This window comes from Myxocyprinus asiaticus, chromosome 26 (genome assembly GCF_019703515.2).
Source record: "Myxocyprinus asiaticus isolate MX2 ecotype Aquarium Trade chromosome 26, UBuf_Myxa_2, whole genome shotgun sequence".
Lineage (NCBI taxonomy): Eukaryota > Metazoa > Chordata > Actinopteri > Cypriniformes > Catostomidae > Myxocyprinus > Myxocyprinus asiaticus.
Genome location: NC_059369.1, coordinates 2349515 through 2377500, shown reverse-complemented (window position 1 = coordinate 2377500; position 27986 = coordinate 2349515). Strand labels below are relative to the sequence as shown.

Sequence of the window (27986 nt, the reverse complement as noted above, 5' to 3'; positions counted from 1 at the left end):
ATCTTGGGAGAAACCAGACTCACTGTGGGGGCCAGTTCCCCTCTAGCTGAACAACATGAATATAATGCCAATATTACTTATGTATAGTGCAAATCATGGTTTAAAATAACCTTGGAATATGAATCCCAAGGTTGAGACATGGAAACAAATAGAATAATATTAGCATAGATGTCATTCAATTTTATGCAGAGTTATAGATCATGATAGATGTTTCTGGTTCTGGCAGACCTAACTAAAGCAGCCTAATTGTGAGTTGATGGATAAATTAGGTGTATGCTGGCTAAATAGATGAGTCTTTAGTCTGGACTTAAACTGATTTTGTCTGCATCCCAAACAGTGTTAGGGAGACTATTCCATAGTTTAGGAGCCAAATATGAAAAGGATCTACCTCCTTTCATGGATTTTGATATTCTTGGAATTATTAACAAGTCAGAATTTATGATCGTAATGAACGTGATGGAATATAGTGTTTCAGAAGGTCACTTAAGTACTGTGGAGCTAGACCATTCAAAGCTTTTTATGTAGTTAACAGAATTTTAAAATTAATATGAAATTTAACAGGTAGCCAATGTAATGATGATAAAATTGGGCTAATATGATCATATTTCTTGGTTGTAGTCAGCACTCTGTCAGCTACATTTTGAATCAATTGAAGTTTATTTATTGATCTTGCTGGACATCCTCCCAGTAATGCATTACAATAATCTAGTCTTGAGGTCATGAATGCATGAATTAGTTTTTCGGCATCAGCAACAGAGAGCATGTGTCGTAACAGCAATATTTCTGAGGTGGAAAAATGCTGTTCTACAAACATTGGAAATTTGATTTTCAAAGGACAGATTGGTATCAAATATAACTCATAAGTTCTTTGCTGTAGAAAACAACATAACAGTACATCCATCGATAATCAAATTATATTTTAGCGGCTTATTTTGAGGTTTTTGGTCCAATCATTAGTACCTCTGTTTTGTCAGAATTGAGTAGAAGTAAATTTCTGGCCATCCAATCTTTGATTTCGTTGATACACTCTGCTAATTTGGAGAATTATGAATTTTCATTGGGTTTAGAAGAAATATAAAGTTGGGTATCGTCAACATAACAGTGGAAACTTATTCCATGATTCCTGATAATATCTCCCAGAGGAAGCATGTATAAGGAGAAAAGCAGAGGCCGTAAAACTGATCCCTGTGGCACTCCATACTTAACTTTTGTTTGATTTGACAATTCCACATTTACACATACAAAGTAGTAGCGGTCTGATAAATAGGACCTAAACCAGGGGTGGGCAACATTTTTTTTCCAGAGGGCCATACTGACTTAGATAAAATAAGCGAAGGGCCACACATTGGACAATTGAAATGAAACGTGTTTCAGTCATGTTAAACTACATGAATTTGGTAGAAATAACAGATTGCTTTACAATACGCTATTTGCCAGCCCAGAAGGCCTGGGTCGTTGTTTCAAAAAATAAGTACTTTCTCTTAGAAAATGTTGATTTTTACATCTGTAAAGTAGTTACTTTACTCAAATCATTTTCTGTGAGACTGTTTTTACTTGTTTAGCTAACTCAAACGTTAATAGCATTGCAGTACAAACTTGCATCACTGAATGAAGAACAGATTAGGCTAATATTTACTATTTATGAACAAACACATTGTCTTATACATTAATGCATTAATTCATTTTATGTTCTGTTTTACTCGTGTAACTGTAACCTATGAGAATGAATTATAACTGAGATATTTATGAATGACACTGTGTGTCATGAAAAGCATTGCCTACCTATGTAATTTTTTTGCCTAAAGGGAACAATTGAGACGTTCACCTCTCTTTGCAAGCCCATCAAAGTCTGGCGTCCTGTCTGATGTTGAAATATGCAGCACAGAGGACAGATGTTTATCCGTCAGCCGGGATCTGTAACGTGACTTGTAGTTCATCACAGAAAAAGTTTGTTCGCACACATAAGTGGAGCCAAACAAAACAAGCATCCTCTGTGTTTGCCTGTGCAGGTTCGGAAACTGTGTTTCCTTCAGTGAGCCATAGAAGTTGTCCAATGTGGATGTAGTGAACTTTTGTTTGAGAGCAGGGTCGCACTGGATGTCAATCAGTTCTAGCTGCACATCTGGGGGCGCTTTCTCACTATCGAATGAAAGGGGAGAGGACACCAGCTCCAGCTCTCGTTCATTCTTCGCAATGTCAGAGAAACGCCTGTTGAACTCGGTGTGGAGGTCTGTGAGAGTAGTGGTGTATCTGTCGGTGTGGCAGGGTGGCACATCCAAGGTAGCCATTGTTGGGAAATGTGTGAAGCACATGTTGGTCATTTGTCGGGAAAACAGGGTCAGCTTGGCTTTGAACGCTCGCACGTATGAATACAGCTCGTGCACGAACACATTCTTCCCCTGCAACTTCAGATTGAGGTCATTCAGATGGCCCATTACATCCACTCCGAATGCAAAGTCACACACCCAATGTTTATCCTGCAACTCTGCAAACTCGTCAGCTTTACCGACAGTCACCAGAAACGTCCCTATCTCTCCTCTCAACTCCCACACATGGTGAAACACCTTCCCCAGGCTCAGCCAGCGAACATTTGAGTGGTACAGCACGTCTGTGTGTTCAGTGTCACTTTCCTCCAGTAGCTGGATGAACTGGCGATGGTTAAGCCCTCGGGCCCGGATAAAGTTCACGAGTTTCACCACCGTTTTAGCGACATAATCAAGTTTCAACGCAGATTTACACAGGGATTCCTGGTGAATGATGCAGTGTAGGAAGATCAAATCTGAGTTGGGTTTGTCCTCTCTTACGCGGTCCGCAGGAGCCCGACGATCTTCCTGGTGAGGTTTGGAGATCCATCAGTGGTCACGTTCAGCAGTTTAGCCCAAGGCAGTTTCAGTCTCTCCAAACATCCTGACACCCTGTCGTAGAGGTCCGATCCCCTTGTTGTCCCCTTTATCGACTCCATGGCAAGAAATCCACTATTTCAAACCTGTCATTGATCCCTCGAATGAAAATAAGTAGCTGGGCGGTATATTTGATATCTGTGCTCTCATCCAGCGTGATGTCAAATATGTGAAATCAGCTGCCCTTTTTGACAATTCAGCAGACAACTCTTCATCAGTTACTTCCACACGCCGAGTGACTGTGCGACGAGACCGACTGACATTTTCGAACTGACCTTTATTGTCAGGGCACAGTATGCTAGCTGCCTCTACCATACAGTCTTTCAAAAATTCACCATCAGAGAAAGGCTTGCTCTGTTTCGCGAGTTTGTGTGACAGCATGTAGCTAACTTTCGTTGCCGATTCTTGGATGGTCAAATGCTTTGTAAAAATATTCTGCCTTGCAGTTAAGTTGGAAGACAATTTCAGGGCTTTTACGTCTCTTTCCCGCGATGAAAAGTTTGTGGCATAGTTAGCATGCTTGGTTGAAAAATGTCTCTTGATGTTGTATTCCTTGAACACCGCGATACTCTGTTGGCATATCAAACTTACCGCCTTTGAACCAACACTTGTGACGAAATATTTAGATGTCCATTCTTGGTTAAAAATGCGACATTCAGAGTCAAATTTTCTCTTTTTTGAAGCATTCATCCTAACTGATTCTGTCATCACAACCGCCAACTTGAGGTGAGCAAGAGTCAAATTGAGGCCTTTAGTCCAATGTAAATGTAGACAGCGCCCTCTGTTGGAATCGACATAAATAGCAGTACAGACACATAGTCATTCGCCTCGAGATTCATTAACATAGTGCTGCCTTTTTTTTTGGGGGTCGTTTTGTTTTCCTTGGAGGACGTTGCGGGCCAGATTGAGATGGTCCATGGGCCGGTTCCGGCCCTGGGGCCGTATTTTGCCCATGTCTGTCCTAAACCATGCTAATGCAAGTCCACCAGCCTATTCAAGAGAATGTCATGATGTATTGTGTTGAAGGCAGCACTAAGATCTAAAAGCACTAGAAGAGAAATGCAGCCGCTATCAGATGATAAGAGCAAGTCACTTGTAACTCTGATAAGTGCAGTCTCTGTACTGTGATGGGGCCTAAATCCTGACTGAAATTGTTCATATATACCATTTCTCTGTAGAAATGAACATATTTGGGAGGACACTACATTTTCTAGTATTTTTTACATAAACGAGAGATTTGAAATCGTTCTGTAATTAGCCAATTATCCAGGATCAAGTTGTGGCTTCTTAAGCAGTTTGATAACTGCTATTTTAAAGTTTCTTGGGACATGTCCTAAGGATAGCGAGGAGTTAATAATATTAAGAAGAGGTTCTGAGATTACAGGGAATGCCTCTTTTTAAGAGCATTGGATCTAACAAACATGTTGTGGCTTGATTTTTTATTTTTTTTTGATAAGTTTTGTTAGCTCTTCATGACCTATGACAGTGAAGGATTGAAGTTGCTCGTGAGGAAAATTATGAGACACTGTCTTCTGAGGTCCTGTGACAGTTGATTGCATAGTTCCAATTTTATTTCCGATTATTTAAATTTTATCAGTAAAGAAATTCATGAAGTCATTACTCTTGTGCTGCGACGGAATATCTGGTTCAGTCGAGGCTTTATTCCTAACCAATGTAGCCACAGTATTGAATAAACACCTAGGATTGTTGTGGTTATTTTCTATGAGTTTGCTAAAATATGCTGACCTGGCAGCTTTTAGTGCCCGTCTGTAGCTACAGACACTATCCTTCCATGCACCGTGAAATACCTCTAATTTTGTATTCCTCCACTTGCGCTCCATTTTTCCAAAGGTGGGCGACACTATTAAGAGTGCTAGAGAAGACAGTATTTATGTTTTCTGTTATTACATGAAGTTCTTCTAGACTTTTTGGCTTACTGAATATGTGAGACAATTCTGGAAGATTATTAGTGAAGCTATCTTTAGTGGATGAAAGAATAGTTCTACCTGAATGATAGCATGATGTAGATTAAACACATTAAACTACATTAACATAAACATTAAAATAACATTGTTCTGTTGTTTTCTCTATACTTTGTGTTGCTTAATTTTTTTTTAACTAAGTTTAGATGATGATAGAACATTCAAAAATAGAATAAATACAAGTGATAGTGCTTGCAAGAGCAATGTTAACATATAAAAGTTCACCAACTGTTTTTCATCATTTACTCACCCTCCTTGTTCCAAAACAAAACATATTTTATCCATGCAACACAAGATTGAGGTATGAGAGAATCGTGATTGCGACTGTCAAGCTCCAAAAGCATATGAAAGCACCATAAAAGTCACTTGTGTGCTATATTTCAAGTCTACTGAAGCCATATGATAGCATAGTGTAAAGAAAGCAGACAGAAATTTAAGCATTAATTAACTTAAATCTTCCTCTTCAACCATTAGAATTTGTCACATGCATGAGAACATCTTTCTCCTTTCAAGGAGAAAAGGCAGAGGAAAAACTTAGCACGTTGGTTTTCCTGTATTGTGGATTGTCACCGCTGCAAATTTGAATGTGTGAAAGTGAACGAGAATTGAGAATGTAGCAGTCTTCCACTCCTCCCTTACAATACCTTGCGCCCCACACTTTGATAACCAATTTGGCCTAGTCTGTTTATTAAACTGCAAAAGGCTGTGATTTAAGTGAAGGAATAGTTCACCCAAAAAATCTAATTCTCTCATCACTTACACACCCTCATGTCAGATGTGTAGAACTTTCTTCTGCAGAACACAAACAAAGATTTTTAGAAGTGTATCTCTGCTCTGTAGGTCCAAACAATGCAAATGAATGGTGACCAAAACTTTGAAGCCCAGGTGATCCAATCAGTTTTGGGTGAGAACAGACCAAAATATAACTTCTTTTTCACTAGAAATCTTGACATCAGCATTCTCCTTGGCAATCACAGTTTCAATTTCGATTACACTTCCTAGCTCTTTGCATACATCAAGCACTAGGAAGTGTAACTGAGCTTGGCAATGGCAAGATGTACAGTGAAAGAGGAGATACATTTTAGTCTGTTAAACCAATTACATTGCTTCAGAAGACATGGATTAATCCACTGAAGTTTTATGGATTACTTTTATGCTGCCTTTGTGCTTTTTTGGAGCTTCAAAGTTTCATCACTATTCACTTGCATTGTATGGACCTACAGAGCTGAGATATTCTTCTAAAAATCTTCATTTTTGTTCAGCAGAAGAAAGTATCAGTAAATGGTGAGAGAATTTTCATTTTTGTGTGAACTATTCCTTTAAATAAATACATGCGCTGCTCATTTCAAAGTGAAGGTGTGTACAGTGTGCGTGCTTGATTCTACTCCATGCACGCACATTGCACAAATTGAAAAGCTGTCAGAACAACAGTAGAGGTCTTCAGAGCAACATTAAATCAAGATAGACGAAAATGTATGTGTGCGTATTGTTTTTTCACTAAAATAGTTAAAAGAACACCATTCAAGGCTTTTATGACCTTTTATGACTATGGGTTATTTTATTTCGGGCTTTTTTTATAGTTAAAAATCCTGCATTATAGGGATGCACCGATACCACTTTTTCTCATCCGATCCTATTCCAGAAATCTCAGTATCGGCTGATACCAATCCTGATCCGATACCAGCGTTGTTGTTTTGTTTTTTACATAATCAGTTTAGAATATCTTTACATTATTGTGTGGAACTAATTGGGTGTGCTCTTTAACATGAAAAGAAACACAAACCTCTAACTGCACATTATTTCAATATAAATGTATTGCTTATTAAGAAAAACTTTGTTGTTAACTAGTATACTGGATAACGTAGCAGCAAAATTAACAGTAATTCCAGTATAAGTCATCAGTAGAAAAGTGTAAGAAATAATGTACCTGTTGTGCTGATAAGTATTGTAACAAGTCCTAAGGCTTTGTTAAATGTGTTCCCCAGCCTAAGTAAAAAAAAAAATCTGCGATACATGATTTATTTTTAGGTTATTGTCAGAATTGTGTTGTTCAGAATGAGATCTATCTTTTTTTGTAATAATTTTTTTTTTTATTAAATCTTACAATAACAACACAATCAACATTTAAATCATCGATAAATGTAATGAAGCCCACCTACCCACATCGCTCGAAAACCTTTTTATTAAAGAGTCAAAATTAAAACTAAATAAATCAGACAAATTTGCTGGGAATAAAATCCTCAAATACTTAATGCCCTGTTTGGGCCACTGGAAGGCGCCCGGCTGCAAAGCCGTTACTAGACAGTATGCTGTCAGAGCCAAAGCTTCGGATTTAGACCAATTGACTTTGTATCCTGAGAACTTAGAAAAGGAATGAATAATTCTGTGGAGGCAAGGCATAGATCTAGTAGGGTCAGAGACAAATAATAACATATCATCTACGTAAAGCAGAAGCTTATGCGCCACACCTCCCGCCACCACCCCAGGAAAATCCTCCTCCTTTCTTATCGCGGCTGCTAATGGTTCCAGGGCAAGACAGAACAATAATGTGGAAATAGGGCAACCCTGCCGAGTGCCCCTATCCAGAGTAAAATAATCTGGAATTAATCCATTTGTTTGTACCGCTGCTACAGGGTGTCTATAAAGTAACTTAATCCAACCAATAAATGTACTCCCGAACCCATACATTTCCAAAATCTTAAAAAGATAATCCCATTCTACCATATCAAATGCCTTTTCGCCGTCAAGTGAGATGGCAGCGACCGTTGACTGATCATTTGCCACTGACCACATGATATTGATGAAACACCGAATGTTATCAGAAGAGCTATGCCCCAAATAAAACCCACCTGATCTATATGTATAAGAGATGTCATAACTTTACTTAACCGGTTACCCAAAATTTTTGACAATTTTCTTTACATCTAGCTGGATCAGGGAAATTGTACGGTAACCTTTACACTCGCTTGTATCTTTGTTCTTTTTAAGAATCAGACTGATCCGGGCTTGTCATGGTTGGGGGAAGCTTTCCATTCTTTAAAGATTCCATATAAACTTCTAACAAAAGTGGAGCCAATTCTGTAGCATAAGATCTAAAAAATTCAGCGGCAAAACCATCTGGCCCCGGAGCCTTGCCTGTAGGTAAGGACTTAATTACCTCGTCAAGCTCCTCTAAGGTTATCTAAGAATCAAGATAATTCTTTTGCTCAGTTGTCAGTTTAGGGAGTTCTAATGGTTCCACAAAGTTTCATATATTTTCATCAGTAGACGAAGATGTGGAACTATAAAGATCAAGATAGAATTCTTTAAAAGCATTATTAATATCAATGGCCGAGGTAAAAATTTCACCACCAGCAGATTTTTCTGAGGGAATTGTAGAAAAAGACTCTCTCTGCTTTATATATCTATCCAAAAGCTTCTCTGCTTGGTCCCCCAACTCAAAATATGACTGTCTTGCCCTGAATAACCAAAACTCCACTTTCCACGACAAAATAGTATTATATCTGTATTTCAGTCGGGTCAATTCTCTGAGGCCATCAGACGACATTCGGCGCTTCAGCTCTGCCTCTGCACTTTTAATATTCCCTTCCAACTCAACAAGTTCTCGTGCCTTGGATCTCTTGATGAATGAGGCATACTGTATGATCCAGCCCCTATGAACCGCCTTAAGTGCCTCCCAAGCTATGCCCACAGAAGATACTGTAGATCAGTTGGTCTCCATATAAACATTGATTTCAGTCTTTAACATTTGTTGGAAATCAAGATTTTGCAAAAGGGATACATTAATGTGCCTATATTGTTACTATACTATATTATTTCTTTTTCTCCATATGTGGCAACACCTTTAAACACGACCTTTAAACATGATCTGAGACTGAGATGTTTCCAATTGAACAATCAACAACAGATGAAATGAGGGACGTAGATATATATATATATATGTATATAATAAAAAGAAATCTATTCTAGAATAAATCTTATGGACTGATGAAAAAAATGTATAGTCCCTACCAGATGGGTTCAAAAGTCGCCAAATATCTGCGAGACCAAGATTTTTTACACATCCTGTGAAGCGTCAATGTTGCTCTAGGGGGCTTACACACTTTTGCTTCACTATGATCAAGGACTGAGTCCACCAATAGATTAAAGTCTCTTCCCAATATTATATCATAAGGGGTGCCAGCGGCTTGCAACATCAGAATCAGAATGAGCTTTATTGCCAAGTATGCTTACACATACAAGGAATTTGTCTTGGTGACAGGAGCTTCCAGTACACAACAATACAAAACAGCAACAGGACTTTTAAAAAATAATTAAAAATTGAATAAAAAATAAATATTGAAAACACACACACACACACACACACACACACACACACACACACACATATATATATATATATACACATACACATACGTAGTGCAAATCTAAATACAAATCGGTTATATACAGTGCAAGGGAATGTAATGGCAGAAGAGGTTGGATGTGTTGGATAATATAAAAAGACTAAGCTGTGTATTGCACATTAATTATTGCTCATTGGGGCAGTTTTAGCTGTTCATGAGATGGATAGCCTGGGGGAATAAACTGTTCCTGTGCCTGACGGTTCTGGTGCTCAGAGCTCTCAAGCGTCGGCCAGAAGGCAACAGTTCAAAAAGGCAGTGGGCAGGGTGAGTGGGGTCCAGAGTGATTTTTCCAGCCTTTTTCCTCACTCTGGAAGTGTATAGTTCTTGAAGGGAGGGCAGGGGGCAACCAATAATCCTCTCAGCAGTCCGAACTGTCCTTTTGTAGTCTTCTGATATCCAATTTCGTAGCTGAACCAAACCAGACAGATCATCCCTTTGAGATCAATAAAAAAGCCCTGATCATCAATGTTAGGTTCGTAAAAATTAGCCAAAACCAACCTTTGCCCCTGAATTTCTGCTAAAACAGTGATTCTCCCTAATTTATCTTTAATCTGTTTGAGACATTTGAATTGTAGATGTTTATTTATCAATATAATGACTCCCCTACTCTTACTTGAGCCAGCATTAAAGAAAACATGTCCACCCCATATCTTCCCAAGTTTTTCAGCTTCCTGTAGGGAAAGATGTGTTTCTTGAAGAAACACTATATCACATTTCTTACGCTTAAGAAAAGAAATAACCTTCCTTCTTTTAATGGGTGTCCCAACCCATTCACATTCCATGTGGAGAAAGATAACCCACTCATATTAACATTTGACATTTTGATATAATAGAAAAAATTAATTGTGTGTCAAAAATAAGATTATACAGACCACATTCCAACATTAGTGCGACAATCAAACCCCAACCCAAACAAATATAAAAAAAATAAATATGTGCGCATTAACCCCGCGCATGGCAGCGCCAACCGGCGTCAATCCCTCTAAACTCAAAAGGTCCATGTATGCCTACAAGAGCCCCCGGGACAACTTTGCCGTTGGATTGCTCAAGTCCTGTGCTTCTGCACAAATTTTGTAAGGCAAAATTACATAACAGAAAATACTTTGTAAAACAAACCCCAGCCAATAGGCAGAGTAAACACAAAGAACATGTAGATTAATTCACAGAAGTGTCTCGAAGGTGTGATCCTCCACAAAACAAACTCCAACCGATATAAAGCCATTCAGTTTCCTCTGACAGACAAACAAGTGTTCAGTGAGCCAGCTGTTTATGAGTGCAGCAGATGATGTAATCATTCCAATGTCCCGCAAAAATACTCCACAAAACAAACTCCAGCCAACAGGAGGTATAAGCACAAGGAACGAACAGATTCATCCACAACTGTCCCGAAGCAATGCCATTCCACAAATCAAACTCTAGCCGCTAGGCGGAACCAGCACAAAAAGAAACAAAACAGGCATCCCGGTTGGATGGTCAAGAGTCAAATTCACTCTATGCTCAAAATACACCATGACTTACTCAGTCCATCAACTTTATAAAAGACATCCTTTGTGTGGGCATGTAGATATTTTGTGGCCATCCCCAGCATCCACTCTCAATCAGGCCAGGAACCCCAGTGCAAAAGCCATCCTCTGTCAATGCAAAAGTTTCTTGAAGGAGAAGTGTTATTCCACAAATCAAACTCCAGCCGCTAGGCGGAACCAACACAAACAGAAACAAAAATGGTGCCCAGCTTCCTCAGACAATCGAGTGTATGTTCAGCGAGTCAATCCACTCGCATAAGAAACACCAAATGGCTTACTCCAATGTATTTGTGAAGGACAGTGCTTGTTTGGGATACGTAAATACTTTGCGGCCATCCTTTGTTTCTATTCTCAGTTTGGCCGGAAACATCAGTGCAAAAGCGATCTTCCGTTGATGCCAGAGTTTCTTATACTCCTTGAATCGATCGCGTTTCTCTCTTTGTCGAATTCGCAAAGTCCGGGAAAAAGAAAATATTGTGATTCTTCCAAGAAAGCCTTCCTTTGCTCCTCGCCTCGCGCAACATGAGATCTTTATCGGATGATCTCAGAAATTTGGCCAGTATTGATCAGGGCCTGTCTCCCTCAGCAGATCTGCGAGCCGGGACTCTGTGAGCTCGCTCGATTTCCAGCTTATGGCCTGTTATGTTGAGCAGACTCGGGAAGAGCTCGTCTAGGAATTTCACCATATCTCTGCCTTCTTCATGCTCAGGAATTCCAACAATCCGTACATTATTTCTTCGGCTCCTATTTTCGAGATTTTCCAGTTTTTCCAAAATGTTTCCCAGGTCTATTTTGGTCACGAGCGGTTTAGCAGATAATTCCCTTTCCGATGACTCAAGATAATCAATCCGTTTCTCAACATCTGCCACTCTTGTAACCAACTCAGAGAATTTTGTTTCCATCGCCATAATCGATCGACGTATTACAACAAGATCCTCCAAGTCAGCAACAACCTTCGTCAGCATCACAAACATGTTGGACAGTTGACGCAGAATTTCCCTGGCCTCGCCATCCAAATCGAGTCCGGTCTGCAGGCCCGTAAGAGGTTTCAGTTTGAGCACGCAAGTGTCTTTTAATGCCTCCAGAGTCCGAGGATTTTGACTTCTTTGCCATGTTTACCTCAAAGAACAAATATGTAACTGGGTGTATCGAGTTTCACCGGATTATAACATGAAAATAATTTTAAAAACTAACAAAGTGCGCAGAGCTCGTCGCTCACACGTCTGCTCCTTGGATGGCATCACGTTACCCCAGAATGAGATCTATCATATGAACATTGAACTGAACGTTACATTTATATAGCACTTTTCTGACACTACACTCAGAGCACTTTACACAGTGAACAGGGGACTCTCCTCAACCACCACCAGTGTGCAGCATCCACCTGGATGATGTGACAGCAGCCATAGTGCCCCAGTACGCTCACCACACACCAGCTATTGGTGGAGAGGAGAGAGTGGATTGATAGAGCCAATTATTGGATGGGGATTATTAGGAAGCCATGATTGATCAGGGCCAATGGGGGAATTTGGCCAGGACACCAGGGTTACACCCCTACTCTTTTTGAGAAGTGTCCTGGGATTTTTAATGACCACAGAGAGTCAGGACCTCGGTTTAATGTCTCATCCGAAGGGCAGTGCCTTTTTACAGTATAGTGTCCCCATCACTATACTGGGGCATTAGGGCCTACACAGTCCGCAAGGTGAGTACCCCCTGCTGGACTCCCTAATACCTCTTCCAGCAGCAACCTTAGTTTCCTCAGGAGGTCTCCCATCCAGGTACTGACCAGGCTCAGCCCTGCTTTACTTCAGTAGGCAACCAGTCTTGAGCTACAGGGTGATATGGCTGCTGTCATAATATGAACAACACGTGTCTGTGTGTGAAACACAGCAGAATATACAACTATTTACATGCATGTACACCTCCCAGTGGCCTTTTTTTATTATTGTTTTTTGCATAGAACTCTTGGGCCATGAGTCATAGAGGCCAACCATTGTCTAATAGCTGCTGAAAGTTGATTGGTTGATGGTGGCCATATTTTTCAAGATATGGAACTGTCCTCATAAACCTTGATGGCAGCTTAGACAAAGAAACTTCATGCTAAATTTCAAGTTGATGTGACCAACTGTCCCATAGTTGGAGCTATTTTTAATTTTATCATTGATATAGTGCCACCAAGTCGTCGATGCGTGCAATTTTTTCATGTGTCCTCAGATTAACCCCATACATAAGTGTCCCAAAGTTGGTGAAAATATTTCATTCTGTTCAAGAGTTACAGCCATTTAAGTAAAAGTGGCAATACCACCCACATCTAGGCCTTATGGTCTGGTCTGCACAATCAGTTTAAGTGCTGAAAAATAATAATAATAAATAATCGTTACAATTACAATTAGGTTTTAGCACATTGTGCTTTATACCCTAATCATTTAGTGTTATATAAGAATAATACAACATTAATGTTTTGTCATCATTTAAAAGTGTTCATTAATGTATTTTTAAAACTGCAACAACCCTGAATTGTCCCCTGGACATTACAGGTGCATCTCAATAAATTAGAATGTTGTGGAAAAGTTCATTTATTTCAGTAATTCAACTCAAATTGTGAAACTTGTGTATTAAATAAATTCAGTGCACACAGACTGAAGTAGTTTAGGTCTTTGGTTCTTTTAATTGTGATGATTTTGGCTCACATTTAACAAAAACCCACCAATTCACTATCTCAAAAAATTAGAATACATCATAAGACCAATAAAAAAAAAAAACATTTTTAGTGAATTGTTGGCCTTCTTGAAAGTATGTTCATTTACTGTATATGTACTCAATACTTGGTAGGGGCTCCTTTTGCTTTAATTACTGCCTCAATTCGGCATGGCATGGAGGTGATCAGTTTGTGGCACTGCTGAGGTGGTATGGAAGCCCAGGTTTCTTTGACAGTGGCCTTCAGCTCATCTGCATTTTTTGGTCTCTTGTTTCTCATTTTCCTCTTGACAATGAGGTTCAGGTCTGGTGAGTTTGCTGGCCAGTCAAGCACACCAACACCATGGTCATTTAACCAACTTTTGGTGCTTTTGGCAGTGTGGGCAGGTGCCAAATCCTGCTGGAAAATGAAATCAGCATCTTTAAAAAGCTGGTCAGCAGAAGGAAGCATGAAGTGCTCCAAAATTTCTTGGTAAACGGGTGCAGTGACTTTGGTTTTCAAAAAACACAATGGACCAACACCAGCAGATGACATTGCACCCCAAATCATCACAGACTGTGGAAACTTAACACTGGACTTCAAGCAACTTGGGCTATGAGCTTCTCCACCCTTCCTCCACACTCTAGGACCTTGGTTTCCAAATGAAATACAAAACTTGCTCTCATCTGAAAAGAGGACTTTGGACCACTGGGCAACAGTCCAGTTCTTCTTCTCCTTAGCCCAGGTAAGACGCCTCTGATGTTGTCTGTTGTTCAGGAGTGGCTTAATAAGAGGAATACGACAACTGTAGCCAAATTCCTTGACACGTCTGTGTGTGGTGGCTCTTGATGCCTTGACCCCAGCCTCAGTCCATTCCTTGTGAAGTTCACCCAAATTCTTGAATCGATTTTGCTTGACAGTCCTCATAAGGCTGCGGTTCTTTCGGTTGGTTGTGCATCTTTTTCTTCCACACTTTTTCCTTCCACTCAACTTTGTTAACATGCTTGGATACAGCACTCTGTGAACAGCCAGCTTCTTTGGCAATGACTGTTTGTGGCTTACCCTCCTTGTGAAGGGTGTCAATGATTGTCTTCTGGACAACTGTCAGATCAGCAGTCTTCCCCATGATTGTGTAGCCTAGTGAACCAAACTGAGAGACCATTTTGAAGGCTCAGGAAACCTTTGCAGGTGTTTTGAGTTGATTAGCTGATTGGCATGTTACCATATTCTAATTTTTTGAGATAGTGAATTGGTGGGTTTTTGTTAAATGTGAGCCAAAATCATCACAATTAAAAGAACCAAAGACTTAAACTACTTAAATCTGTGTGCATTGAATTTATTTAATACACGAGTTTCACAATTTGAGTTGAATTACTGAAATAAATGAACTTTTCCACGACATTCTAATTTATTGAGATGCACCTGTATGTGGTTTATGGTGAAATCTTCACCCTGCGTTACTCTCATTTCTCAGTATTCATAAGCTGCGTGAGAAGGTGTCGTGTGAACACAGTGACCTGAAGCAGAAAGAGCTGGACAACATGCCCAAAGCATCTCATGGATATGGAGGAAAATTTGGACTGCAGCAGGATCGAATGGATAAGGCAAGATACTTCTGTCTTTATCAGAAACTTAACCCTTATGTTGTGTTCTGGTCATTTTGACCCAGACAGCTTTTTTTTTTTTTTTAGGAATAAAATTCCTTGACTTTTGTTCACATATGATATATATATAATTTTTATTTTTTATTATTTTTTATTTTTTAGATATATGTATATATGTGTGTCTGTTTGATTTGTATTTCTATATATTTACTTATGTTTGACAAGGGTTGTTTTTTTGGGGGGCGGGGTTGGGAAGGGGGGGGGGTTGTGGGGTTTAAAGGTTGATTTTATATATATGTTTTGCATTTCATTGTTATTGTATGATTTAATTAAAAAAATGTCATTACAAAAAACTAAGAAAAAATAACTGGCCATTGGAAATTAATGGATTAGACTACAATATACAGAAATATTAAGTGTTCAGGAGCATCCCAATCCTTTAGCACATAAGTGGATGTGTGTTTGCTCACACAAAGTCCTCAGACATGTACACACACACACACACACACACACAAATATACACACATCGTGTGTTGAGCGCCCTCTTGTGCATCATCTTTCCATGTACTCTCTTTGGGGAATATTTCAAGATCTGCTTATCATATTATGTTGAGTTTGGGCTCATTTGAATCAGCATATTCTGCTGTAAGTTACAATACATCATTGTCTGTGTTATGTACAGTGGTGTGAAAAAGTGTTTGCCCCCTTCCTGATTTCTTATTTTTTTGCATGTTTGTCACACTTAAATGTTTCAGATCATCAAACAAGTTTAAATATTAGTCAAAGATAACACAAGTAAACACAAAATGCAGTTTTTAAATGAAGGTTGTTATTATTAAGGGAAAACAAAATCCAAACCTACATGGCCCTGTGTGAAAAAGTGATTGCCCCACCTGTTAAAACATAACTTAACTGTGGTTAAGATTACTGCCACACCTGTTCTCAATCAAGAAATCACTTAAATAGGACCTGCCTGACAAAGTGAAGTAGACCAAAAGATCTTCAAAAGCTAGACATCATGCCGAGATCCAAAGAAATTCAGGAACAAATGAGAAAGTAAGTAACTGAGATCTATCAGTCTGGAAAAGGTTATAAAGCCATTTCTAAAGCTTTGGGCTCCAGAGAACCACAGTGAGAGCCATTATCCACAAATGGCGAAAACATGGAACAGTGGTGAACCTTCCCAGGAGTGGCCGGCCGACCAAAATTACCCCAAGAGCACAGCGACGACTCATCCAAGAGGTCACAAAAGACCCCACAACAACATCCAAAGAACTGCAGGCCTCACTTGCCTCAGTTAAGGTCAGTGTTCATGACTCCACCATAAGAAAGAGACTGGGCAAAAATGGCCTGCATGGCAGAGTTCCAAGACGAAAACCACTGCTGAGCAAAAAGAACATTAAGGCTCATCTCATTTTTGCCAGAAAACATCTTGATGATCCCCAAGACTTTTGGGAAAATACTCTGTGGACTGACGAGACAAAAGTTGAACTTTTTGGAAGGTGTGTGTCCCATTACATCTGGCGTAAAAGTAACACCGCATTTCAGAAAAAGAACATCATACCAACAGTAAAATATGGTGGTGGTAGTGTGATGGTCTGGGGCTGTTTTGCTGCTTCAGGACCTGGAAGACTTGCTGTGATAAATGGAACCATGAATTCTGCTGTCTACCAAAAAATCCTGAAGGAGAATGTCCAGCCATCTGTTTGTGACCTCAAGCTGAAGCGAACTTGGGTTCTGCAGCAGGACAATGATCCAAAACACACCAGCAAGTTCACCTCTGAATGGCTGAAGAAAAACAAAATGAAGACTTTGGAGTGGCCTAGTCAAAGTCCTGACCTGAATCCTATTGAGATGCTGTGGCATGACCTTAAAAAGGCAGTTCATGCTCGAAAACCCTCCAATGTGGCTGAATTACAACAATTCTGCAAAGATGAGTGGGCCAAAATTACAGCTCTGTGGAGGAAAAGACTCATTGCAAGTTATCACAAACGCTTGATTGCAGTTGTTGCTGCTAAGGGTGGCCCAACCAGTTATTAGGTTTAGGGGGCAATCACTTTTTCACACAGGGCCATGTAGGTTTGGATTTTGTTTTCCCTTAATAATAACAACCTTCATTTAAAAACTGCATTTTGTGTTTACTTGTGTTATCTTTGACTAATATTTAAACTTGTTTGATGATCTGAAACATTTAAGTGTGACAAACATGCAAAAAAATAAGAAATCAGGAAGGGGGCAAACACTTTTTCACACCACTGTATCTGTTTCGGGAAGTAATAAGGAAAAACGTGACAAAAAGAAACGTTTATTTATTATGTTTATGTGTGTCTGTGGGAATTTCTTATGCTAATACTCACTGCAGTTTGACCTCTGAGTGAAAAACATTTGCTCATTGCATTCTACTAATTGAGACCTTTCCAACGATATATAACACATGGCTATCTCATCTTTATTTATGGTTTTACCAACAATATAATTGTTGTGATAACAAATTTTCAAATGATGACAACGAAACAGCTCTTATTTGTTAGCGAATTAAATAGCATTATTCAAGAATTGGTAGGATCAGCTATATGTATTGTAAAGTCCAGATTCTAGGCTTTAAAACGACACCTATTTTGTTCGGATCAAGCAAGTGGATATTTATTTATTTTTATTTATTTATTTATTTTTTCTCCCCTTTTCTCCCCAATTTGGAATGCCCAATTCCCAATGCTCTCTTAAGTCCTCATGTTGGCGTAGTGACTCAATCCGGGTGGTGGAGGACGAATCTCAGTTGCCTCCACGTCTGAGACCGTCAATCCGCGCATCTTATCACGTGGCTTGTTGAACGCGTTACCACGGAGACAGCGCGTGTGGAGACTTCATGCTATTCTCCACGGCATCCATGCACAAATCACCACGGGCTCCACCGAGAGCGAGAACCACATTATAGCAACCACGAGGAGGTTACCCCATGTGACTGTACCCTCCATAGCAACCGGGCTAATTTGGTTGCTTAGGAGACCTGGCTGGAGTCACTCAGCACATCCTGGATTTGAACTCGCGACTCCAGGGGTGGTAGCCAGCGTTTTCACTCGCTGAGCTACCCAGGCCCCCAAACAAGTGGTTATTAATTTATTACGGAATTGTTAATATTTATTTTTGTTTTTCACAGGGAGTGCCCCACACTTGCCCGGTATGAGCTCAGTTCAATGAATCCTTCTATCTATAAAAATATAAATATATTTTAAATATTATCAAAAAAGGACTACAAAACTTGTCATAGTTACTAAAAAGAAGTTGATAAAAAGATATAATGCAATATCTTTTGATAATATATGCAATATGACAGATTTATAAACAATCTTAGTGGGTTGGTCCTTTTTGACAGGGAACATAAAATGTGTTTGAACAAAACGAACACAATGCAAGGGTTGGTTAATTGAAACGGGAAGTTGATGATCACTCGCTCTTACAAAACTATTTATTCAAAGAGCCTTTTTTCTATATTCTGTCTTTTTTTTTTTTGTCTTTTTTTTTTTTTTCAGTGTTCTAGAATTATTATTATTATATATTTTTTTTTTGTGCAGAACATTTTAAATTAGAGTGTATGTAGATAGCCCATCAACTAGGGATGGGACTATATATTGAATTTCTATATATCGCGAACCAAAACAATTACAAACCATATTGAGGCAAAACTTGATATTTCGAAATTTGAAACATTTTTTTCTGTCCATGTGATCATAAATGAAATGACCCGCTTGATTTGAACCCTACTGTGCTTTTTTCCTACACTGTTTCAGGGTTCGCACAAGGTCCTTAAGTGCTTAAGGAATAGTTCACCTAAAAATGAAAATTCTCTCATCATTTACTCATGCCATCCCAGATGTGTATGACTTTCTTTCATCTGCTGAACTCAAATTAAGATTTTTAGAAGAATCTCTCCGCTCTTTTGGTCCATACATTGCAAGTGAATGGGTGCCAACATTTTGAAGCTCCAAAAATCACATTAGGCAGCATAAAAGTAATCCACAAGACTCCAGTGGTTAAATCAATGTCTGCAGAAGCTATATGATAGGTGTGGGTGAGAAACAGATCAATATTTAAGTCCTTTTTTTACTATAAATTCTCCTCCCTGCTCAGTCAGTTTCCACTTTCACATTGACATTCTTTGTGCATATCGCCCCCTACTGAGCAAGGAGAACAATTTATAGACTGAAATATTGATCTGTTTCTCACTGACACCTATCAAATCACTTCTGAAGATATGGATTAAAACTCTGGAGTCTGAGTATGGATTACTTTTATGATGCCTTTATTAGAGATTGATTGATCATCGGGTTTTACGATATTTTTTCTGATATTCAAGCATTTTTCTTTAATCGGAAATCATTTTTGTAATATCGGATCCATTGATAACTGGCGCCATCTAGCAGGAGTTTCCGAAATTGCATTCAAGACCACCATCGCGTGTGAGAGGAAACAATGCTGAGGATTGTCCACATATAAAGTAACTTGCTTTTGCAATGTATTGCTTTAATTTATTAAACGTAACAGCTATTCATGTTCTAGTGAGATGTGTGACAAATGCTTGGTGTGTAGTTTTAAGCACTAAGAAACGGAGACTAATTCACATGAAGACAAATCCTGCAAAGTCCCAAAGACGTAACATTACTTCACATTAATCAACTCGAAGAGCCTGGAATGAGTGCATGTTGGAAATATGGTGGTTTAATTTACTTCTCAGTTGGGTGTTTATCAGTCTTGTAAAGGTGCCGTTCAGGTTGATGCTCATGTTTCAGTGGAATGACTGCCGTATGCCAGAATGGCCAGCCTATGCCAGCATAGCTTTTAACAATATCCACTTGTTTGAAATTCTCTTTATTATATTAACATTTACTATTAAACTTTATTTCACTATGAATCATCTACGTCAGTGGTTCACAACCCTGTTCCTGCAGGCCTCCCAACACTACACATTTTGGATATCTCCCTAATCAAACACACCTGATTCAACTCATCAGCTCATTAGTGGAGACACAGGCACAGGGTTGGGAACCACTGATCTACATGATTATAGCTCTGTGGAAATTAATTATCTCGCGACACCGTTTGAGTAAAGGTTTTGCTTAAACGCATATTCATGGGGAAAATACTCGTGTCACAATAAATGTGTATAAAATAGCATTGTGTTGGGTGACAATGAGAACATTGATGAGATTTGCGTGCCGTTTGCTTCAGGATAAGCTGCAGATGCGCTGCTCACTGTAAAACAAAAAATGTCAGCTCTGTCAGCAGGTGTTTCGTGAGGCAGCTGCTATAATCTAGAGACTGACGAAACATTATTAATAATTCTGATGTCATTCGGGATGGACTCTGTAATCGCAGTGATGCATTTCTTTTTTTTTTTTTTTTTTCACTTTCCTGAGAATGTTTACTTATTCCAATGAGCTATTTTCCTTTAGACTATTAAACAACTCTGTACATTTTAAACTACATTTTAAAGGTTTAAATTACATTCATGCAATGACTCTGAATATTTTCTTTGTAAAATAAATATGAAATAAAAAATAACATTTATAAAAAAAAATCAGTTCTGCATATTGGTTATCGGATATGTAAACATAATAATAATCGGTATCATATTGGTTTTAAAAAATGAATATTGTTTGATCTCTAGCCTTTGTGTTTTTATATCGTCAAATTGTTGGCACCCATTCACTTGCATTGTATGGACCTACAGAGCTGAAATATTCTTCTGAAAATCTTCATTTGTGTTCAGCAGAAGAAAGAAAGTCATACACATCTGGGATGTCATGAGGGTGAGTAAATGATGAGAGAATTTTCATTTTTGGGTGAACTATTCCTTTAAAGTGCTTGAATTAAGTTCTGGACTACCTGAAAAATCACCTCGTTTTGTTGAAAAGTGCTTGAGATTGGACCATTTCTTCTGTGTAATAGTGTCCAAAGATGAAATCCCGCTCTCCACTTTCATTGAATAATGTGTCTTTTAATATCATCTCTGCTCCTTACAGTCAGTTAAAAAAGTAAAATGAAACATTAATTTTAATCACAAATAGCACGGATGACAAGCATTGACAGCTTTAACAGAAATATTATTGTATTTTCAATTTCAAGAAATATTATTAATTGATAGAAAGTAGAATTTTTTTATTTTTAAAACATTAAAATGTGATTATAATAATCAAGACAAACAAATTATTTAAAAAAATAAATATCAATTTCACATATTTTTTCAGGACATGTTCAGTTCTATTGCTTGTTCTGCAGCTGATCAGCATAAATGTAGCCCACTATTTTTGAAGGCTCATTTGTTTGTGATCTTTTCTTATAGTGAAGGGTAAGTGAGAAACTCATTATTTAAACTTTGAGCATTTATATTGTGTATAAAAAAATATTTTGATGAGAAATTATAATGTGCATTTTGCGCAAATATTTTTCAAAAAATAAAAAGTTTTCTGCCACACATTGTCATTTATGTGTTATCATATTGAATTGAGATAATATCGAATCGTGGACATCATATCGTATATCAAACGGAATCGTGAGAACCACATCATCCCATCCCTACCATCAACATTTGTGGGCAAAACTTCTGTAAAGTCATGAACAGTAAGACATAAAGAGTTTTGTTGGGTTTCTGGATGTTAAAAATTCTTGTGGGTAAAATTCCTTTATGGTAAAAGCAGCTGCAAGTTTTTAAAATACTTCATTAATTGCATGCATACGTATTTCACCATGGCTTAGATGTATCTGAGAGAAGTTGTGGAACTGGAATGAAACTTTCACTAAAGTAATTATTTAATCTCTCATTGTCCCGCAATGGGGAAGCAGAAAAACATATGAAATTTACAGAGGTATTCTGTGCATTTGTTCATTACTTTGTTTGAGTTGTGATCATTGAGATTACAGCTGCAAATCTTTCGCTCTGACTTCTGTATTCCACACCTAGATTTAGTTGGTTAAAACCATTCTGCTTTTCTTATCTACACTTAATGTGGATTGAACTATGTGTTATGTATTTCTCCCTGCAGTCTGCTGTGGGTCATGAGTATCAAAGTAAATTGTCTAAGCATTGCTCTCAGACCGACACATCGAAGGGGTTTGGAGGGAAATTTGGAGTGGAAGCCGATCGTGTTGACCAGGTAAATCATTAGATCCTTAGGTCTTTAATTTAATGTTTCTGCTCAGTGTCACAATGTTCTCAGTAACATGTGTTTCCTGCAGTCTGCCGTGGGCTTCGAGTACGCTGGAAAAACAGAGAAACATGCCTCGCAAAAAGGTGAATCTTTCTTTCTTTACTGTAAAACAGCTTTCATTAACTGCCTCACAAACCTGTTGAAACAACAGCATTCTGACATGGAAGTATGTGTCACTGTTTTATTTATAGTTTTTTTCAAATGTGTGTGAGATAATTTGTCAGTGTGTCACTTCAGCACATACATACACACACACACACACACACACGCATGCATATGCACATGCACTCAATAGAAAAGAGGTGCATCATACACTCAATTTCCACTCATGAACATCATTTATATACAGTATAGTACTGTGCAACAGTTTTAGGCACTTGTGAAAATTTTTGCATATTTAGGATGTCTTCAAAACTAATGCCATAAATAGTTTTCATTTATTAACGTCATGCAAAGTCTAGTGAACTAAATCAGTTTAGAAAAGCTAAATCAATATTTGGTGTTACAACCTTTGCCTTCAAAACAGCACCAATTCTCCTAGTTACAGCTGGGCACAGGCTCTGTGGGGGCCATACCATCTGTTGTAGGGCTCCTTATTCTTCCTTTATTCAATTATATTTGCAAATGAAATGTTGAAATCTAAAAGTGATATTTCCTACTGATACACTAAAAGCAGAATAGATAAAATAACCATTTTAAAAATGCCGTAGTCTATATGCCGTAGCCAGTGCCGTAGTCTATATATACACACACACACACACTGGGGTCAGTAGTTTGGAATAATGTACAGATTTTGCTCTTATGGAAAGAAATTGGTACTTTTATTAATTGGTACTTTTATTCACCAAAGTGGCATTCAACTGATCACAGTGTATAGTCAGGACATTAATAACATGAAAAATTACTATTACAATTTGAAAAAAGTGTTCAGAACTTCTTAAACTACTTCAAAGAGTTCTCATCAAAAAATCCTCCACGTGCAGCAATGACAGCTTTGTAGATCCTTGACATTCTAGCTGTCAGATTGTCCAGATACTCAGGTGACATTTCGCCCCACACTTCCTGTAGCACTTGCCATAGATGTGGTAGATAGTGAATTGGTGGTTTTTTTGTTAAATGTGAGCCAAAATCATCACAATTAAAAGAACCAAAGACTTAAACTACTTCAGTCTGTGTGCATTGAATTTATTTAATACATGAGTTTCACAATTTGAGTTGAATTACTGAAATAAATGAACTTTTCCACGACATTCTAATTTATTGAGATGCACCTGTATATGTATTAGGACGGTGAATTGATTAAAAAATGTGAACTAATTAATCGCACAGTTTTCTGTGATTAATCGTGATTAAATTATGGTACATAATACATTACAACAAACATTTTAAAAAATCATCATATATATTTACTTTATACTTTGTCTCAAATAACTTTCAAGAAATTGGTCAGTCATCATTTTAATTATTTAAATATCTACCTTTTTTTTTTTTTTTTTTTGTGGATAGTTAGACACATTTTTACAGGTATTAATCTTTGATACAAGTATGCATGCCATAAAATAAGTGAACATGTTGTAATTAAAAGTTGGACAAAATCTTCTGCTGTTTTTTTATAATAGTATCAAATGGGTATATTCAATTCATATCAAACTTTTATGGTAAGACAAACTTAAGTGTACATTGCCAATTCATTATTAGACCCTATACATGCAGATATAAAACATATTGAATGCTGAAATTTAATTAGCTGAAGTTTCAAATCTCAACTAGTATTTTCTCTGGCTGCCATTCAGTCTCTACAAGTATACCTGTCTGCAGTTTGCTGAACGGACAGGTCATTCTCAGTCACTATCGTATCACGCACTCGCTGGATCCCTCTCACGCAGTTTCACTTTTGACAGTGGTTCAGATGAAAGTGAGAGCGTTTTCATGCGATGCAAAGAGATAAGTCAGCTTGCCTGTATCTCTTGCATGCCTGGTTCACTGGGTGAAGTCTCCATTCTCCATACAATAAATCCGCTCCCGTGTTTGTTATGCCTGGGACATGCGTCGCAAGTAATGAATAACGTGCACTGCTCCACGCAATCAGTTTCTGTGCTAGGATGTGCAGTTGAGTCAAGCGTGCACCTCCTGAAAATGTATATATGCCAGTGTTAGCCACAGAAAGGGGGAAAAACATTGGTGAAGTTTTACCCATTGTACAAAAGTGCCTGGGTTTTTTCCTGGCAGGCAGCAGATGCCCTAACCCCACCCCCTCCCTTTTCCTTACCATCTGGAGCCTGGAGGCTGAGTAGCTTGCCAGGAACAACTCGAGACACCTTTCTCCCATTGCTTGAAGTTTCAAGAATTAAAAAAAAGGACTGCGTTATTTGGGTTAATTTTTTTTAACACATTAAACAAAACACATTTAGCGCAGAAATTAACGCGTTCAATTTTTCAGCCCTAATATGTGTGTGTGTGTGTGTGTGTGTGTGTAGACTATGTCACTGGGTTTGGAGACTAATAAAGTTGGCATGAGTGCCATGGGAATTGACAGTAATGTTCATTGTTTTTACATGTAGAGGGTTATTGGCAGAAAGATCTTCAGCATCTCTTCTGTCACAGCTCATGTGATTATTCTGTTTTTCCCAACATGCACCCTATCCTCCTCTGTGCTGTTCTGCTGCATTCTATGACCCTGCAAGACTACGCCACTGGGTTTGGCGGCCGCTACGGCGTGCAGGCAGATCGCGTGGATCAGAGCGCTGTTGGCTTCGATTACCTGGGTAAAACTGAAAAACACGAGTCGCAGAAAGGTTCGTTACTGGTCCCACCCACAGACAAACATTTAATGATCAGATGCCTGTGTTCATGTGTTAGTGATGTTATTGTTAATACTAACAATCCTTGTATGATGTGGTTTGGTTTGATCTGTTAAGATGTTTTCAACCCCTCTCAGATTATGCCAAGGGGTTTGGCGGCAAGTTTGGAGTGGAGACTGATAAAGTTGACAAGAGTGCTGTGGGATTTGAGTATCAGGGCAAGACTGAAAAACATGAGTCACAGAAAGGTTTGTCACACACGTCTCTTCTGTGTCTTACAGGCCAAGACTGTTTTCAGCAGCTCAGTTTGACAGTTTGAATACATTCATGAGTTGTCAGTGTTTTCTTAAGAACAGAAATTACGGGTTTCCTGATTTGTTGCTAGATGATGTCAGTATGATTAAACAATAGGCCTCACATTATTATTAATATACTGTATTCTCAGTTGTTATGGTTTGGTGCCTTTAAGCTTTGTTGAAATGGAGATGCTCTTCTAGTACAGGAGTAGCATTTCAATACTGTCAGTGTATACCTTTGTTGAATTATGTATAATTTCAGTCAATGTCCTTTTCTGACAATAATATGTTGTTGTCTTTGGTGTATGTCAGATTATGTCAAGGGATTTGGGGGGAAATTTGGCGTTCAGACGGATCGTCAGGATAAATCTGCATTAGGGTGGGACCACCAGGAGAAACTGCAGCTGCATGAGTCACAGAAAGGTGAAAACACACACACTTACAACATCACTGGTTCCATGTAATGAAGAGTATTGCAGACGTATGAACTCTTATGAAATGTCAGTTCACTTTACATTATAGACAAATACAGTGTGCATAGTTGCCAATTAGTATTTGAGCAGGAGCACAGTGTTATTTGTCTGTTTTGAAACCAAAATCAGCTTTTGCTGGTAATTCAGAATTCGGCATTCAATGCAGAACTTCTCCTAAAAGTACAGTATTTTTACTGCTCAAGGAATCTGACTGCAGTGGATTACTGTAATTCAGCTTCCCATGAGTTTGCTCTCTGTTTCTTGTGTTAATGTCATGCTTTATGTCCTTACAGATGGTATATGGTCAGCCTCTCAACAAACACAAAACTGCGAAGAAACTTTGTATCCACTTTAGTAATTTTGTTGTTCTCCATCAATGTAGATTATTCTAAAGGATTTGGAGGGAAGTATGGTGTGCAGAAGGACCGAATGGACATGGTACATTATTTCATTGTCAAGCAGTTAATCAAATCATTATAGTTAAAATATAAATGAGTAAATGTTACATTTATGTCCCTATTTAATTGTGGTCTTTATAAGCATGCAATTTCAATGTGCCATACATGCCATGATCAAAACGTTGAACATTATTATGTCTGTGTGCATTAAAATATTATTTTTGGATCTACTTGACAGATGTTTTAAAATGTATCACGGTTCTTGTCAGTGATTTTTACTATAGCATGATGTTTGTGATACTGTTGTCAGAGCGCCAGCACGTTTGAGGAGGTGGAGAAACCAAGTGCTGCATATCAGAAGACCAAACCCGTTGAAGCAGGTCAGAATAATAATGCTGTAGAATCAGCTATAATGCTTTATAACTCATAAATGTGTTGTGTTTAGCTGGCACTATTACATTGTTGATAATGCTTTAATTCATTCATTTTTTCTTTAGCTGGCACATAGTTTATATAGGTTTATAATGCTTTGTAACTCATGAATGTTGGGTGTTTAGCTGGCAGCAATGCTGGCAGTATTAAGGCTCGGTTTGAGAACATTGCAAAACAGAAAGAGGAGGAGGATAAAAAGAGAGCCGAGGAGGAGCGTGCTAGACGACAGGCCAAGGAGAATCAGGAGCAGGAGGCAGCACGCAGAAGGCAGAAGGTGCTAGTTTTTTGTCATAACATAACATTCAATCACAAACCCGGTGACACCTTTAATGAAATTATTTACATTTATTTATTTACTTAAAGGTGCTGTAAGCGATTTTAGCGTTCTGAAGCTTTCACGTGACTGAGCCATTGAATTAGCCATGCCCCCTCATTCCAAAACTCCAAAACCTCAATTTTTGGAGTTTTCAGCTGTCACAGAGACTGGGAGTACATCACTTATTTCATTAATTTATTTAGGGGAGTAGGAACATTTTTTGCATACTTTTCCATGATAAAATCGCTTACAGCACCTTTAACCCTCCTGTTGTCTTAGGGTAATTTCTGACCCAACACAGGTAGAACCAACTTTGTGACTTTGTCAAGGCCATCAAAAAAAAAATAAATAAATAAAAAAAAAACAAAATATATATATATATATATAGATATATATATATATATATATATATATATATATATATATATATATATTTGTAGATAATTGTGTAAGAGAAATAACTATTTAGAACAAATTGTTCCTTCCATTGTCTTAACGGATAAATTTTGACCCATATGATCACAATTCACAAATTTATTAAAAAGAAAAAAAACTGAAACTCTTCTGAAAACATTAATGTTTCATTAATATCATGTAGGCAGTGGCGAACGATCAGACTCCGGTCGCTGCCATCTTGCTTGACGCCGAAAAAGCATTTGATATGGTAGAATGGGATTATCTTTTTAAGATTTTGGAAATGTACGGATTCGAGAATACTTTTATTGGGTGGATTAAATTATGGAGGTTCAAAAGAATGGATTAATTTCAGATTATTTCTGGATAGGGGCACCTGGCAGGGTTGCCCTCTTTCCCCCTTATTGTTCTGTCTTGCCCTGTAACCGTTAACAGCGCAGTAAGAAGGGAGGATGATTTTCTAGGGGTGGTGGCGGGAGGTGTGGTGCATAAGCTTCTGCTTTACGCAGATGATATTTTATTATTCGTCTCCGACCCTACTAGATCTCTGCCTTGCCTC

At 38.3% G+C, this 27986-nt stretch overlaps 1 protein-coding gene across 4 annotated transcripts in view; it reads left to right on the top strand.

Annotated features, from left to right (window-relative positions):
• Positions 1-27986, top strand: part of LOC127416672 (src substrate cortactin-like) — a 54839-nt gene that overhangs the window by 9680 nt on the left and 17173 nt on the right. For 3 of the 4 annotated variants that reach the window (XM_051656155.1, XM_051656152.1, XM_051656154.1), the window contains exons 4-12: positions 14963-15092; positions 22133-22243; positions 22326-22380; positions 24982-25092; positions 25236-25346; positions 25707-25817; positions 26250-26305; positions 26576-26645; positions 26823-26971. In XM_051656155.1, the coding sequence (XP_051512115.1) occupies positions 14963-15092; positions 22133-22243; positions 22326-22380; positions 24982-25092; positions 25236-25346; positions 25707-25817; positions 26250-26305; positions 26576-26645; positions 26823-26971 (904 nt within the window). The remainder of the gene's footprint in view (positions 1-14962; positions 15093-22132; positions 22244-22325; positions 22381-24981; positions 25093-25235; positions 25347-25706; positions 25818-26249; positions 26306-26575; positions 26646-26822; positions 26972-27986) is intronic. The other variant, XM_051656156.1, reaches the window with a different exon arrangement.